The sequence below is a fragment of the Lampetra planeri genome, chromosome 48 (genome assembly GCF_965212315.1).
Source record: "Lampetra planeri chromosome 48, kcLamPlan1.2.h2, whole genome shotgun sequence".
In the NCBI taxonomy this organism is placed as follows: Eukaryota; Metazoa; Chordata; class Hyperoartia; order Petromyzontiformes; family Petromyzontidae; genus Lampetra; species Lampetra planeri.
The window spans coordinates 2,892,961-2,910,446 of record NC_136154.1 but is presented as its reverse complement, the minus strand read 5'-3'; the positions used below and the strand labels follow the sequence as shown (position 1 = coordinate 2,910,446).

Genomic DNA, 17,486 nt, shown 5'->3' with positions numbered 1-17,486 from the left:
CGCTGCCCTTTGTAGCCATGCATTTAAATAATGTATGATTTGATTATTCGCTTCCACGCAGCACTAAGACGGTAGCTATCCGGTTATTTTGATGTCTTTCAATTTCGAAAGATTATCTATTTAGTCTTGGCCAATAGTAGCTAGTTTTGCACAAAACTTCTACATTATCTGCTGACATTTGCATTTGGGATAATTTAATATTTCTCTGATGTTTTTTTAGTCTCGTGCTGATCATTGGTCCTGTTTGCCCAACATAACATTTACCACACTGGCAGTTAATCCTGTACACACCTTCTGTTGATAGCTTCGGTCATGCCAAATCTGACTCGGTTGTTTTGTTTTTCCAAACATCTGGCTAGTTTATCAGTTATTCCCACAATGTTCGATATTTTTATAGTTTTAATTACTTGGGCTGTTTCAATGCTCTTGTTATTTGATTTAGTTTTGGTATTCAATGCCCTTTTGATTTGTGCATCATTGTAACCGTTTATTTGCAGTGCTTATTTAACATGTGGAATTTTACTTCTCAGATTATCACCATCTGACACTTTCCTAGCTCGATAAATGAGCGTCTTGATAAGAGCCGATTTCTGTGCGGGGTGATGGTGTGACTCTGCATTCAGATGGGCGTCAGAATGCGTTTTCTTTCGGTAAACACTGTGTGTTATTTTACCATTTCTACCCCGTCCAAGCAGAATATCCAGAAATGGTAGAGTTCTGTCAGCTTCCACTTCCATGGTGAACTGGATGGATGGGTTTTGCGAGTTGAGATGATTAAGACATGCGTTCAGTGTATCTTTGCCGTGTGGCCAGACAACCTATGTGTCATCTACATATCTAAACAAGCAGATGGTTTTAGTGTGCTTGAAGCTATTGCTTTTGTTTCAAAATCTTCCATGTACAAATTCGCTATCACAGGAGACAAAGGAGAGCCCATTGCTGCTTCTTCCTTTTGTTTATAGAAGTTACCTTGCCACAATAAGTAAGTGTTATTTAGACAGTGTTCAACTAGTCTTGGGATATCTTTGGCTAAACCTTTGTTCGTTACCAGAGTGTCAAGTAATTTAATTGACTTGTTAACCGGAACCCTTGTGAACAGAGATGTCACACCAAAACTTACGAGAATATCATTAGGATTAAGCTGTGTGAGTCTATGGGTCTCTGTGTGAGTCTCTGTGATGCTATATCTTAACTTGTAAAGCGCTCCATAACACAGTTTTAAACGGTGAATGGGACAAAATAAAATAAAGTTCGGGTGATAAGCAACATCATTATTATTATACGAGCTTGAGAAGAGAGACAATACATTGAATTCCTAAATTGAGCAGTGAGAGGGGGAGAAACCAAAAGATAAAGTTTGGCGACCTGAAATTTTGGGCATTGAAGACAGGTTTTGGTGACATCGACAAAAATCAACATAGGCCGAAAATCATCCTGACATGCAAAGCGTGCCATGGCTTGCGCACTCTGCCTTTGTGATGTAAAAAAAAGCTTCCGTGCGATGCTGTGATATCACCACAGATCCGGCTGTATTCGTATCCTGATCAATCTTCCGCTGCTCTCGGTGCTCTGGGCTACGCGTGTGGAGGCTTTCTCGTCAACGGCGACTGGGTAATGACGGCCGCCCATTGCATAGGGTGAGTGTATCGTCCCTTGTGGGTGATGACCACTGCCCATTGCATTCAGTGAGTATCTCGCCTCTTGTGGGTGATGACCACTGCCCATTGCATTCAATGATTGTCTCGTCCCTTGTGGGTGATGACTACTGCCCATTGCATTCAGTGATTGTCTCGTCCCTTGTGGGTGATGACTACTGCCCATTGCATTCAGTGATTGTCTCGTCCCTTGTGGGTGATGACTACTGCCCATTGCATTCAGTGAGTGCCTCGTCCCTTGTGGGTGATGACCACTGCCATTGCATTCAGTGTCTCGTCCCTTGTGGGTGATGACCACTGCCCATTGCATTCAGTGAGTGTCTCGCCCCTTGCGGGTGATGACCACTGCCCATTGCATTCAGTGAGTGTCTCGTCCCTTGCTGGTGATGACCACTGCCCATTGCATTCAGTGAGTGTCTCGCCCCTTGCTGGTGATGACCACTGCCCATTGCATTCAGTGAGTGTCTAGTCCCTTGCGGGTGATGAACACTGCCCATTGCATTCAGTGAGTGTCTCGTCACTTGTGGGTGATGACCACTGCCCATTGCATTCAGTGAGTGCCTCACCACTTGTGGGTGATGACCACTGCCCATTGCATTCAGTGACCCCTCTACACAGCCCCATCGTCGGCGTCTAACTTTCTAGCTGGTTGACTAATATAGTGACGACGACGATGGGAGCCGTGCAGAGGATCGGCAATGCGGCCGGATGGTGAAGAGAGATGATGGCGAAGACAGCGACGGCAGCCAGGACCCGGACCCCACGTGCCATGCCACGCCTCCGGCCACGCCTCCTTCTAGAACCTTTGAGCAGGTTCCCGGAGCTTCCCGACTAACCACGCCTTTTACCCTGGACCCAGTTATGCCCCCCTTCTAGTTGGTTATTATATAACGCACCCATTCTCGTGATTATCCCTCCTGGTCAACAGATGCCACCCTGTCATTACATATGTACGTCCTGCCGTCTTTGGGTGCAAAAATCGCAATAGCTGTGACCTGTATAGGCATCGAGTGAAACGGTGTGGTATTACTTGATAATACGCTTCCAAGCGGCACTAAGCCTGCAGCTATGAGACCGGTTCCAATTATTTTTTATGTTTTTTTTTACGTGACCTGCTGCTGCTGCCGCTCAATGTCTCCCACAGTGCTAATAACTCCGAGGTCGTGTATCTGGGCAAACACGATCTCAGGATTTCTGAATCCGGACAAATCTGCTTGCAAGGCAAGAACAAATACATCCACCCCAGTTGGAATGGAGACGCATCGAATGGGTACGGAGCCCTGTCGTCAATCCACCGCGGGTCACTGGGGTTGCTTGACCACAATTTAACCATGCCGGTTGGTGGAGGCAGGAAACGTAGATCGGTGGTTCTCCCCGCCCCTTATGGGAAACATGAGAAAGTTTGCGTAGCGATTTGTAAATTGATTGGTAATCATTTATTTATTATTCTACCACCCAGTGTCTGCAGTCAGTTAGCAGTTGGGGGTCTTAAGTGCCCACTGCGTTGCGTTGGGCTTCTGTTTGCCAGTGAGATGTGCAGACAAAGTCTCTCTCCCTCGCTCCCGTGCATTGTCCCTCTGCAATATAGGTAATCAGTTTAAATCAATGACAAAGATCCCCAGTATAGCCTTAATACTGTTGGGGCAAGTGCTGTTAGCGAGTAGCACCTATAAAAGCTAGCACAGCACACGAGGGGGTGGGTGGCCAGCCCCACGCTTGGCTGCTGATGTTTACACACTGCGCCAGGTACTCATTTGAGGGCTGAGTCGACCTAGGGGAGGCCCAGTACCGGTTCAGATAATCGTCACTGGTGTTGGTGGCCTTGAACAGGAATCGAACTCAGGTTGCCAGGTCCCATAGCGTAGCGCGCTAACAGCTACCCCACCGTTCGTGACAAGCAGTTTACACATCCCATCAGCACCGATGGTCTTCGAGATCAGTGGTCATTCTCAATCTTTTTTTGTTTACTGCTGTAGTACCCTCCTTGTTGAACTCGTGTTTCCACCGAGTAATCCCCTTGCCTGACCCAACATGGTTCTGAGAAATATAAATGTATGAATAATGAACATCAATATTTTAAACAAATTGTTCATTTTGTGAGGTCATCTTAACTAGCTAGTTAACCGCAAGCGAATGCAAAAAAATTCAACGAACGCTCAGCACGCATGACGTAATGAGTTTGCGCTCGCTGTTTACCCTTGTAAACAACACATTGTTTAAGATCAATTAGTCTGGAAAGGTCTTTTATATCTTTCTAGGTTACCATATGTATTTACATTTGATCGTAGTTATTTAATTTTGCCAGATTCACGCATGATTATTCACCAATGCCTCTCATGTATGATATAATAGCACACATTTGTAGTGTCGTCTGTGCGTGCGGGTGGCGTGCGACACACACAGTGAGCAGGAGACGAGGTGGTCGCAGGAGGCACCGCTCTGCCCTCTTTTATTGTTGTTGCCAACCTCAAACCACCACTCGGGCCCCCTCTCTCTCTCACACACGACCCCGCTGCCGCGCGCCCCATCCCAGACACGACCCTGTGCGCGTTGCACCGACGGCGTCAACCGGGACAGCCAACTACTGTCCGTCCGCGTAATGATCAGGCGAAGGTGGCAGCGATGAGACCAACGATGGTGACAGCGGCGACGGGACGAGTCCACTCCCAGAACCAGCAGCCCAGAGCTCCCGCTCCCCGCTGCTTTTATTCCCCTCCGATTGGCTTGGCTCTGCCCTAACCGCGCCTCCGTTCTCGAACCCTCCCACGTATATGCTCAGCGGCGTGTGCGCTAAGTGCCCATCTGCAGTTGCTATTGCTGTCCAACAGTCAGCGCTATGTCACTACACATTTATAAATCACCTCATATTACCCCGCAGAACATTTCCATGTACTTCCAGGCGTCCCCGTACACCCGGTTGAGAGCCCTTTATTCCAAGACGCTTGATAACAATGACACTACACTAAACTTTTTATTTTACCAAGTCAGGCCCACGAAGCTATATAGCTCTTTTTAAGAAGCAACCTGGCTATCACGAATGATAGCTCACTGAAGTGGATTAACACATGTACATTTAGAGCAGCAGCCAAATACTCTAAATGCATGATGTTGATTTTAAATGTGGAGGGAAAAACCCGGAGGACCCGGTGAAAAATCCATGCAACCATGGGGAGAGAGAGATGCAAGCTCCAAATATACCGCAGGCGTCAGCGTCGGGGTCAAATCAACAACTTCCTGTATACCAGGCGAGGCTGTTAACATCTCCGAGCCACCATGGCGTATTTTACGTACCATTGTACGTAAAATGATGATCGTGGCTGAAATATTTATAAAAAAGTGGAGTTAATAAAAGTGGTGGTGTACCCCCCTTCTCCTCACTCCCCTCCTCTCCCCTCCGTGAAAAGGCCACTCTCCCGATCGTCTCCCCCGATTTGAGGAGGGGGCAGTGAGCTCCCTACTAGAGGTAGTGAGCCCCCTACTAGAGGCAGTGAGCCCCCTACTAGAGACAGTGAGCCCCCTACTAGAGACAGTGAGCCCCCTACTAGAGACAGTAAGCCCCCTACTAGAGACAGTGAGCCCCCTACTAGAGACAATGAGCCCCCTACTAGAGGTAGTGAGCCCCCTACTAGAGACAGTGAGCCCCCTACTAGAGACAGTGAGCCCCCCACTAGAGGTAGTGAGCCCCCTACTAGAGGCAGTGAGCCCCCTACTAGAGACAGTGAGCCCCCCACTAGAGACAGTGAGCCCCCTACTAGAGACAGTGAGCCCCCCACTAGAGGCAGTGAGCCCCCCACTAGAGGTTGTGAGCCCCCCACTAAAGGCAGTGAGCCCCCTACCAGAGACAGTGAACCCCCTACTAGAGGTAGTGAGCCCCCTACTAGAGACAGTGAGCCCCCTACTAGAGGCAGTGAGCCCCCCACTAGAGGTAGTGAGCCCCCCACTAGAGGTAGTGAGCCCCCCACTAGAGGCAGTGAGCCCCCTACCAGAGACAGTGAGCCCCCTACTAGAGGTAGTGAGCCCCCTACTAGAGACAGTGAGCCCCCTACTAGAGGCAGTGAGCCCCCTACTAGAGGTAGTGAGCCCCCTACTAGAGACAGTGAGCCCCCTACTAGAGGCAGTGAGCCCCCTACTAGAGGCAGTGAGCCCCCTACTAGAGGTAGTGAGCCCCCTACTAGAGGCAGTGAGCCCCCCACTAGAGGCAGTGAGCCCCCCACTAGAGGCAGTGAGCCCCCTACTAGAGGCAGTGAGCCCCCTACTAGAAGTAGTGAGCCCCCTACTAGAGACAGTGAGCCCCCTACTAGAGGCAGTGAGCCCCCTACTAGAGGTAGTGAGCCCCCCACTAGAGGCAGTGAGCTCCCTACTAGAGGCAGTGAGCCCTCCACTAGAGGTAGTGAGCCCCCTACTAGAGGTAGTGAGCCCCCCACTAGAGACAGTGAGCCCCCTACTAGAGACAGTGAGCCTCCCACTAGAGGTAGTGAGCCCCCTACTAGAGGCAGTGAGCCCCCCACTAGAGGTAGTGAGCCCCCCACTAGAGACAGTGAGCCCCCTACTAGAGGCAGTGAGCCCCCTACTAGAGGCAGTGAGCCCCCTACTAGAGGTAGTCAGCCCCCTACTAGAGGTAGTGAGCCCCCCACTAGAGGTAGTGAGCCCCCTACTAGAGGCAGTGAGCCCCCTACTAGAAACAGTGAGCCCCCTACTAGAGGTAGTGAGCCCCCCACTAGAGACAGTGAGCCCCCTACTAGAGGCAGTGAGCCCCTCACTAGAGACAGTGAGCCCCCTCCTAGAGACAGTGAGCCCCCCACTAGAGGCAGTGAGCCCCCTACTAGAGACAGTGAGCCCCCTCCTAGAGACAGTGAGACCCCCACTAGAGGTAGTGAGCCCCCCACTAGAGGCAGTGAGCCCCCTACTAGAGGTAGTGAGACCCCTACTAGACACAGTGAGCCCCTACTAGAGAAAGTGAGCCCCCTACTAGAGGTAGTGAGCCCCCCACTAGAGACAGTGAGCCCCCTACTAGAGAAAGTGAGCCCCCTACTAGAGGTAGTGAGCCCCGCACTAGAGACAGTGAGCCCCCTACTAGAGGCAGTGAGCCCCCTACTAGAGGTAATGAGCCCTACTAGAGGCAGTGAGCCCCCTACTAGAGACAGTGAGCCCCCTACTAGAGACAGTGAGCCCCCTACTAGAGGCAGTGAGCCCCCTACTAGAGATAGTGAGCCCCCTACTAGAAGCAGTGAGCCCCCCACTAGAGGCAGTGAGTTCCCCACTAGAGACAGTGAGTCCCCTACTAGAGGCAGTGAGCCCCCTACTTGAGACAGTGAGCCCTCACTAGAGGCAGTGAGCCCCCCACTAGAGACAGTGAGCCCCCTACTAGAGGAAGTGAGCCCCCTACTAGAGGCAGCGAGCCCCCTACTAGAGGCAGTGAGCCCCCTACTAGAGGCAGTGAGCCCACCACTAGAGACAGTGAGCCCCCAACTAGAGGTAGTGAGCCCCCTACTAGAGACAGTGAACCCCGTACTAGAGGCAGTGAGCCCCCAACTAGAGACAGTGAACCGCCTACTAGAGACAGTGAACCCCCTACTAGAGACAGTGAGCCCACTACTAGAGGCAGTGAGCCCCCTACTAGAGGCAGTGAGCCCCCCACTATAGGTAGTGAGCCCCCTACTAGAGGCAGTGAACCCCCTACTAGAGACAGTGAGCCCCCTACTAGAGATAGTGAGCCCCCTACTTGAGACAGCGAACCCCCTACTAGAGACAGTGAGCCCCCTAATAGAGGCAGTGAGCCCCTACTAGAGGCAGTGAGCCCCCCACTATAGGTAGTGAGCCCCCTACTAGAGACAGTAAGCCCCCTACTAGAGGCAGTGAGCCCCCTACTAGAGGTAGTGAGCCCCCCACTAGAGACAGTGAGCCCCCTACTAGAGGCAGTGAGCACACTACTAGAGGTAGTGAGCCACCCACTAGAGACAGTGAGCCCCCCACTAGAGGCAGTGAGCCCCCTACTAGAGACAGTGAGCTCCCTCCTAGAGACAGTGAGCCCCCCACTAGAGGTAGTGAGCCCCCCACTAGAGGCAGTGAGCCCCCTACTAGAGGCAGTGAGCCCCCTACTAGAGACAGTGAGCCTCCAACTAGAGGCAGTGAGCCCCCTACTAGAGACAGTGAGCCCCCTACTAGAGGCAGTGAGCCCCCTACTAGAGACAGTGAGCCCCCCACTAGAGGCAGTGAGCTCCCTACTAGAGGTACTGAGCCCCCTACTAGAGGCAGTGAGCCCCCCACTAGAGACAGTGAGACCCCTACTAGAGGCAGTGAGCCCCCTACTAGAGACAGTGAGCCCCCTACTAGAGGCAGTGAGCCCCCCACTAAAGACAGTGAGCCCCCTACTAGAGACAGTGAGCCCCCTACTAGAGACAATGAGCCCCCCACTAGAGGTAGTGAGCACCCTACTAGAGGCAGTGAGCCCCCTACTAGAGACAGTGAGCCCCCTACTAGAGGCAGTGAGCCCCCTACTAGAGACAGTGAGCCCCCCACTAGAGGCAGTGAGCCCCCTACTAGAGACAGAGAGCCCCCTACTAGATGCAGTGAGCCCCCTACTAGAGGCAGTGAGCCCCCCACTAGAGACAGTGGGCCCCCTACTAGAGACAGTGAGCCCCCTACTAGAGACTGTGAGCCCCCCACTAGAGGTAGTGAGCCCCCTACTAGAGGCAGTGAGCCCCCTACTAGAGGTAGTGAGCCCCCCTACTAGATGCAGTGAGCCCCCTACTAGAGGCAGTGAGCCCCCTACTAGAGACAGTGAGCCCCCCACTAGAGGTAGTGAGCTCCCTACTAGAGGCAGTGAGCCCCCTACTAGAGACAGTGAGCCCCCCACTAGAGGTAGTGAGCTCCCTACTAGAAGCAGTGAGCCCCCTACTAGAGACAGTGAGCCCCCTACTAGAGGTAGTGAGCCCCCCTACTAGAGGCAGTGAGCCCCCTACTAGAGGCAGTGAGCCCCCTACTAGAGACAGTGAGCCCCCCACTAGAGGTAGTGAGCTCCCTACTAGAGGCAGTGAGCCCCCCACTAGAGGCAGTGAGCCCCCCACTAGAGACAGTGAGCCCCCTACTAGAGACAGTGAGCCCCCTACTAGAGGCAGTGAGCCCCCTACTAGATGCAGTGAGCCCCCCACTAGAGACAGTGAGCCCCCTACTAGAGGCAGTGAGCCCCCCACTAGAGACAGCGAGCCCCCTACTAGAGACAGTGAGCCCCCTACTAGAGGTAGTGAGCCCCCCTACTAGAGGCAGTGAGCCCCCTACTAGAGGCAGTGAGCCCCCTACTAGAGACAGTGAGCCCCCCACTAGAGGTAGTGAGCTCCCTACTAGAGGCAGTGAGCCCCCCACTAGAGGCAGTGAGCCCCCCTACTAGAGACAGTGAGCCCCCTACTAGAGACAGTGAGCCCCCTACTAGAGGCAGTGAGCCCCCTACTAGATGCAGTGAGCCCCCCACTAGAGACAGTGAGCCCCCTACTAGAGGCAGTGAGCCCCCCACTAGAGACAGCGAGCCCCCTACTAGAGACAGTGAGCCCCCTACTAGAGGCAGTGAGCCCCCTACTAGAGGCAGTGAGCCCCCCACTAGAGAGAGTGAGCCCCCTACTAGAGACAGTGAGCCCCCTACTAGAGACAGTGAGCCCCCACTAGAGACAGTGAGCCCCCTACTAGAGACAGTGAACCCCCTACTAGAGACAGTGAGCCCCCCACTAGAGGTAGTGAGCCCCCTACCAGAGTTAGTGAGCCCCCCTACTAGAGGCAGTGAGCCCCCTACTAGAGACAGTGAGCCTCCTACTAGAGACAGTGAGCCCCCAACTAGAGGCAGTGAGCCCCCTACTAGAGGCAGTGAGCCCCGTACTAGAGGTAGTGAGCCCCCCTACTAGAGGCAGTGAGCCCCCCACTAGAGGTAGTGAGCCCCCCACTAGAGGTAGTGAGCCCCCTACTAGAGGTAGTGAGCCCCCTACTAGAGGTAGTGAGCCCCCTACTAGAGGCAGTGAGCCCCCTACTAGAGGTAGTGAGCCCCCTACTAGAGGCAGTGAGCCCCCCACTAGAGGTAGTGAGCCCCCCACTAGAGGCAGTGAGCCCCCTACTAGAGGCAGTGAGCCCCCTACTAGAGGTAGTGAGCCCCCCACTAGAGGTAGTGAGCCCCCCACTAGAGGCAGTGAGCCCCCTACTAGAGACAGTGAGCCCCCTACTAGAGGTAGTGAGCTCCCTACTAGAGACAGTGAGCCCCCCACTAGAGGTAGTGAGCCCCCTACTAGAGGTAGTGAGATCCTTACTAGAGACAGTGATCCCCCCACTAGAGGTAGTGAGCCCCCTACTAGAGGTAGTGAGCTCCCTACTAGAGACAGTGAGCCCCCTACTAGAGGTAGTGAGCTCCCTACTAGAGGTAGTGAGCCCCCTACTAGAGGTAGTGAGCTCCCTACTAGAGACAGTGAGCCCCCCACTAGAGGTAGTGAGCCCCCTACTAGAGGTAGTGAGCCCCCTACTAGAGACAGTGAGCCCCCGACTAGAGGTAGTGAGCTCCCTACTAGAGACAGTGAGCCCCCTACTAGAGGTAGTGAGCTCCCTACTAGAGACAGTGAGCCCCCTACTAGAGGTAGTGAGCTCCCTTCTAGAGGCAGTGAGCCCCCTACTAGAGGTAGTGAGCTCCCTACTAGAGACAGTGAGCCCCCCACTAGAGGTAGTGAGCCCCCTACTAGAGGTAGTGAGCCCCCTACTAGAGACAGTGAGCCCCCGACTAGAGGTAGTGAGCTCCCTACTAGAGGTAGTGAGCTCCCTACTAGAGACAGTGAGCCCCCTACTAGAGGTAGTGAGCTCCCTACTAGAGACAGTGAGCCCCCTACTAGAGGTAGTGAGCTCCCTACTAGAGGCAGTGAGCCCCCTACTAGAGGTAGTGAGCTCCCTACTAGAGACAGTGAGCCCCCTACTAGAGGTAGTGAGCTCCCCACTAGAGACAGTGAGCCCCCCACTAGAGGTAGTGAGCCCCCTATTAGAGGTAGTGAGCTCCCTACTAGAGACAGTGAGCCCCCCACTAGAGGTAGTGAGCCCCCTACTAGAGGTAGTGTGCTCCCTACTAGAGACAGTGAGCCCCCCACTAGAGGTAGTGAGCCCCCTACTAGAGGTAGTGAGCTCCCTACTAGAGACAGTGAGCCCCCTACTAGAGGTAGTGAGCTCCCTACTAGAGACAGTGAGCCCCCCACTAGAGGTAGTTAGCCCCCTACTAGAGGTAGTGAGCTCCCTACTAGAGGTAGTGAGCCCCCCTACTAGAGGCAGTGAGCCCCCTACTAGAGGTAGTGAGCCCCCTACTAGAGACAGTGAGCCCCCTACTAGAGGTAGTGAGCCCCCTACTAGAAACAGTGAGCCCCCTACTAGAGACAGTGAGCCCCCTACTAGAGGTAGTGAGCCCCCTACTAGAGACAGTGAGCCCCCCACTAGGGGTAGTGAGCCCCCTACCAGAGGTAGTGAGCCCCCTACTAGAGATAGTGAGCCCCCCACTAGAGGTAGTGAGCCCCCTACTAGAGACAGTGAGCCCCCTACTAGAGGTAGTGGGCACCCTACTAGAGGCAGCGAGCCCCCTACTAGAGACAGTGAGCCCCCCACTAGAGGTAGTGAGACCCCTACCAGAGGTAGTGAGCCCCCCTACTAGAGGCTGTGAGCCCCCTACTAGAGACAGTGAGCCCCCTACTAGAGACAGTGAGCCCCCCACTAGAGGTAGTGAGCCCCCTACCAGAGGTAGTGAGCCCCCCTACTAGAGGCTGTGAGCCCCCTGCTAGAGGCTGTGAGCCCCCTACTAGAGAGAGTGAGCCCCCTACTAGAGACAGTAAGCCCCCCACTAGAGGTAGTGAGCCCCCTACTAGAGACAGTGAGCCCCCCACTAGAGGTAGTGAGCCCCCTACCAGAGGTAGTGAGCACCCCTACTAGAGGCTGTGAGCCCCCTACTAGAGACAGTGAGCCTCCTACTAGAGACAGTGAGCCCCCCACTAGAGGTAGTGAGCCCCCTACCAGAGGTAGTGAGCCCCCCTACTAGAGGCTGTGAGCCCCCTACTAGAGACAGTGAGCCCCCTACTAGAGACAGTGGGCCCCCCACTAGAGGTCGTGAGCCCCCCACTAGAGACAGTGAGCCCCCTACTAGAGACAGTGAGCCCCCTACTAGAGGTAGTGAGCCCCCCACTAGAGGCAGTGAGCCCCCCACTAGAGACAGTGAGCCCCCCATTAGAGACAGTGAGCCCCCCACTAGAGGTAGTGAGCCCCCTACTAGAGACAGTGAGCCCCCCATTAGAGACAGTGAGCCCCCTACTAGAGACATTGAGCCCCCTACTAGAGGCAGTGAGCCCCCTACTAGAGACAGTGAGCCCCCTACTAGAGAAAGTGATCCCCCTACTAGAGACATTGAGCCCCCTACTAGAGACAGTGAGCCCCCTACTAGAGACAGTGAGCCCCCTACTAGAGGCAGTGAGCCCCCTACTAGAGACAGTGAGCCCCCTACTAGAGACAGTGAGCCCCCTACTAGAGGTAGTGAGCCCCCTACTAGAGGTAGTGAGCTCCCTACTAGAGACAGTGAACCCCCCACTAGAGGTAGTGAGCCCCCTACTAGAGGTTGTGAGCTCCCTACTAGGGACAGTGAGCCCCCTACTAAAGGTAGTGAGCCCCCTACTAGAGACAGTGAGCCCCCTACTAGAGGCAGTGAGCCCCCTACTAGAGGTAGTGAGCCCCCTACTAGAGGTAGTGAGTCCCCCTACTAGAGGCAGTGAGCCCCCTACTAGAGGTAGTGAGCCCCCTACTGGAGACATTGAGCCCCCTACTAGAGGTAGTGAGCCCCCTACTAGAGACAGTGAGCCCCCTACTAGAGACAGTGAGCCCCCTACTAGAGACAGTGAGCCCCCTACTAGAGACAGTGAGCCCCCCACTAGAGGTAGTGAGCTCCATACTAGAAGTAGTGAGCCCCCTACTAGAGTCTGTGAGCCCCCTACCAGAGGTAGTGAGCCCCCTACTAGAGATAGTGAGCCCCCCACTAGAGGTAGTGAGCCCCCTACTAGAGGCAGCGAGCCCCCTACTAGAGACAGTGAGCCCCCCACTAGAGGTAGTGAGCCCCCTACTAGAGACAGTGAGCCCCCCACTAGAGGTAGTGAGCCCCCTACCAGAGGGAGTGAGCCCACCTACTAGAGGCTGTGAGCCCCCTACTAGAGACAGTGAGCCTCCTACTAGAGACAGTGAGCCCCCCACTAGAGGTAGTGAGCCCCCTACCAGAGGTAGTGAGCCCCCCTACTAGAGGCTGTGAGCCCCCCACTAGAGACAGTGAGCCCCCCATTAGAGACAGTGAGCCCCCCACTAGAGGTAGTGAGCCCCCTACTAGAGACAGTGAGCCCCCCATTAGAGACAGTGAGCCCCCTACTAGAGACATTGAGCCAACTACTAGAGGCAGTGAGCCCCCTACTAGAGACAGTGAGCCCCCTACTAGAGACAGTGAGCCCCCTACTAGAGACATTGAGCCCCCTACTAGAGACAGTGAGCCCCCTACTAGAGACAGTGAGCCCCCTACTAGAGGCAGTGAGCCCCCTACTAGATACAGTGAGCCCCCTACTAGAGACAGTGAGCCCCCTACAAGAGGTAGTGAGCCCCCTACTAGAGGTAGTGAGCTCCCTACTAGAGACAGTGAACCCCCCACTAGAGGTAGTGAGCCCCCTACTAGAGGTAGTGAGCTCCCTACTAGGGACAGTGAGCCCCCTACTAAAGGTAATGAGCCCCCTACTAGAGACAGTGAGCCCCCTACTAGAGGCAGTGAGCCCCCTACTAGAGGTAGTGAGCCCCCTACTAGAGGTAGTGAGTCCCCCTACTAGAGGCAGTGAGCCCCCTACTAGAGGTAGTGAGCCCCTACTGGAGACATTGAGCCCCCTACTAGAGGTAGTGAGCCCCCTACTAGAGACAGTGAGCCCCCTACTAGAGACAGTGAGCCCCCTACTAGAGACAGTGAGCCCCCTACTAGAGACAGTGAGCCCCCCACTAGAGGTAGTGAGCTCCATACTAGAAGTAGTGAGCCCCCTACTAGAGTCTGTGAGCCCCCTACCAGAGGTAGTGAGCCCCCTACTAGAGATAGTGAGCCCCCCACTAGAGGTAGTGAGCCCCCTACTAGAGGCAGCGAGCCCCCTACTAGAGACAGTGAGCCCCCCACTAGAGGTAGTGAGCCCCCTACTAGAGACAGTGAGCCCCCCACTAGAGGTAGTGAGCCCCCTACCAGAGGGAGTGAGCCCACCTACTAGAGGCTGTGAGCCCCCTACTAGAGACAGTGAGCCTCCTACTAGAGACAGTGAGCCCCCCACTAGAGGTAGTGAGCCCCCTACCAGAGGTAGTGAGCCCCCCTACTAGAGGCTGTGAGCCCCTTACTCGAGACAGTGAGCCCCCTACTAGAGACAGTGAGCCCCCCACTAGAGGTAGTGAGCCCCCTACCAGAGGGAGTGAGCCCACCTACTAGAGGCTGTGAGCCCCCCACTAGAGGTCGTGAGCCCCCCACTAGAGACAGTGAGCCCTCTACTAGAGACAGTGAGCCCCCTACTAGAGGTAGTGAGCCCCCTACTAGAGACAGTGAGCCCCCCACTAGAGGTAGTGAGCCCCCTACCAGAGGTAGTGAGCCCCCCTACTAGAGGCTGTGAGCCCCCTACTAGAGACAGTGAGCTTCCTACTAGAGACAGTGAGCCCCCCACTAGAGGTAGTGAGCCCCCTACCAGAGGTAGTGAGCCCCCCTACTAGAGGCTGTGAGCCCCCTACTAGAGACAGTGAGCCCCCTACTAGAGGTCGTGAGCCCCCCACTAGAGACAGTGAGCCCCCTACTAGAGACAGTGGCCCCCCTACTAGAGGTAGTGAGCCCCCCACTAGATGCAGTGAGCCCCCCACTAGAGACAGTGAGCCCCCCATTAGAGACAGTGAGCCTCCCACTAGAGGTAGTGAGCCCCCTACTAGAGACAGTGAGCCCCCTACTAGAGACAGTGAACCCCCTACTAGAGACAGTGAGCCCCCCACTAGAGGTAGTGAGCTCCCTACTAGAAGTAGTGAGCCCCCTACTAGAGTCAGTGAGCCCCCTACCAGAGGTAGTGAGCCCCCTACTAGAGATAGTGAGTCCCCCACTAGAGGTAGTGAGCCCCCTACTAGAGGCAGCGAGCCCCCTACTAGAGACAGTGAGATCCCCCACTAGAGGTAGTGAGCCCCCTACTAGAGACAGTGAGCCCCCCACTAGAGGTAGTGAGCCCCCTACTAGAGGTAGTGAGCTCCCTACTAGGGACAGTGAGCCCCCTACTAAAGGTAGTGAGCCCCCTACTAGAGACAGTGAGCCCCCTACTAGAGGCAGTGAGCCCCCTACTAGAGGTAGTGAGCCCCCTACTAGAGGTAGTGAGTCCCCTACTAGACGCAGTGAGCCCCCTACTAGAGGCAGTGAGCCCCCTACTAGAGGTAGTGAGCCCCCTACTAGAGGTAGTGAGCCCCCTACTAGAGGCAGTGAGCCCCCTACTAGAGGTAGTGAGCCCCCTACTGGAGACATTGAGCCCCCTACTAGAGGTAGTGAGCCCCCTACTAGAGACAGTAAGCCCCCTACTAGAGACAGTGAGCCCCCTACTAGAGACAGTGAGCCCCCTACTAGAGACAGTGAGCCCCCCACTAGAGGTAGTGAGCTCCATACTAGAAGTAGTGAGCCCCCTACTAGAGTCTGTGAGCCCCCTACCAGAGGTAGTGAGCCCCCTACTAGAGATAGTGAGCCCCCCACTAGAGGTAGTGAGCCCCCTACTAGAGGCAGCGAGCCCCCTACTAGAGACAGTGAGCCCCCCACTAGAGGTAGTGAGCCCCCTACTAGAGACAGTGAGCCCCCCACTAGAGGTAGTGAGCCCCCTACCAGAGGTAGTGAGCCCACCTACTAGAGGCTGTGAGCCCCCTACTAGAGACAGTGAGCCTCCTACTAGAGACAGTGAGCCCCCCACTAGAGGTAGTGAGCCCCCTACCAGAGGTAGTGAGCCCCCCTACTAGAGGCTGTGAGCCCCTTACTCGAGACAGTGAGCCCCCTACTAGAGACAGTGAGCCCCCCACTAGAGGTCGTGAGCCCCCCACTAGAGACAGTGAGCCCTCTACTAGAGACAGTGAGCCCCCTACTAGAGGTAGTGAGCCCCCTACTAGAGACAGTGAGCCCCCCACTAGAGGTAGTGAGCCCCCTACCAGAGGTAGTGAGCCCCCCTACTAGAGGCTGTGAGCCCCCTACTAGAGACAGTGAGCCTCCTACTAGAGACAGTGAGCCCCCCACTAGAGGTAGTGAGCCCCCTACCAGAGGTAGTGAGCCCCCCTACTAGAGGCTGTGAGCCCCCTACTAGAGACAGTGAGCCCCCTACTAGAGGTCGTGAGCCCCCCACTAGAGACAGTGAGCCCCCTACTAGAGACAGTGGCCCCCCTACTAGAGGTAGTGAGCCCCCCACTAGATGCAGTGAGCCCCCCACTAGAGACAGAGCCCCCCATTAGAGACAGTGAGCCACCCACTAGAGGTAGTGAGCCCCCTACTAGAGACAGTGAGCCCCCCATTAGAGACAGTGAGCCCCCCACTAGAGGTAGTGAGCCCCCTACTAGAGACAGTGAGCCCCCTACTAGAGACAGTGAACCCCCTACTAGAGACAGTGAGCCCCCACTAGAGGTAGTGAGCTCCCTACTAGAAGTAGTGAGCCCCCTACTAGAGTCAGTGAGCCCCCTACCAGAGGTAGTGAGCCCCCTACTAGAGATAGTGAGTCCCCCACTAGAGGTAGTGAGCCCCCTACTAGAGGCAGCGAGCCCCCTACTAGAGACAGTGAGATCCCCCACTAGAGGTAGTGAGCCCCCTACTAGAGACAGTGAGCCCCCCACTAGAGGTAGTGAGCCCCCTACCAGAGGTAGTGAGCCCCCCTAATAGAGGCTGTGAGCCCCCTACTAGAGACAGTGTGCCTCCTACTAGAGACAGTGAGCCCCCCACTAGAGGTAGTGAGCCCCCTACCAGAGGTAGTGAGCCCCCCTACTAGAGGCTGCGAGCCCCCTACTAGAGACAGTGAGCGCCCTACTAGAGACAGTGAGCCCCCCACTAGAGGTCGTGAAGCCCCCACTAGAGACAGTGAGCCCCCTACTAGAGACAGTGAGCCCCCTACTAGAGGTAGTGAGCCCCCCACTAGAGGCAGTGAGCCCCCCACTAGAGACAGTGAGCCCCCCATTAGAGACAGTGAGCCCCCCACTAGAGTTAGTGAGCCCCCTACTAGAGACAGTGAGCCCCCCATTAGAGACAGTGAGCCCCCTACTAGAGACATTGAGCCCCCTACTAGAGGCAGTGAGCACCCTACTAGAGACAGTGAGCCCCCTACTAGAGACAGTGAGCCCCCTACTAGAGACATTGAGCCCCCTACTAGAGACAGTGAGCCCCCTACTAGAGACAGTGAGCCCCCTACTAGAGGCAGTGAGCCCCTTACTAGAGACAATGAGCCCCCTACTAGAGACAGTTAGCCCCCTACTAGAGACATTGAGCCCCATACTAGAGACAGTGAGCCCCCTACTAGAGACAGTGAGCCCCCTACTAGAGACAGTGACCCCCCCACTAGAGGTAGTGAGCCCCCTACTAGAGACAGTGAGCCCCCTACAAGAGACAGTGAGCCCCCTACTAGAGACAGTGAGCCCCCCACTAGAGGTAGTGAGCCCCTTACTAGAGACATTGAGCCACCTACTAGAGACAGTGAGCCCCCAACTAGACGTAGTGAGCTCCCCTACTAGAGGTAGTGAGCCCCCTACTAGAGACAGTGAGCCCCCCACTAGAGGAAGTGAGCCCCCCACTAGAGG

At 55.2% G+C, this 17,486-nt stretch overlaps 1 protein-coding gene across 1 annotated transcript in view; it reads left to right on the top strand.

Annotated features, from left to right (window-relative positions):
- Window positions 1–17,486, top strand: part of LOC144733853 (elastase-1-like) — an 84,004-nt gene that overhangs the window by 14,770 nt on the left and 51,748 nt on the right. The window contains exons 3-4 of the mRNA XM_078615859.1: window positions 1,522–1,637; window positions 2,800–2,925. Of these exons, the coding sequence (XP_078471985.1) occupies window positions 1,522–1,637; window positions 2,800–2,925 (242 nt within the window). The remainder of the gene's footprint in view (window positions 1–1,521; window positions 1,638–2,799; window positions 2,926–17,486) is intronic.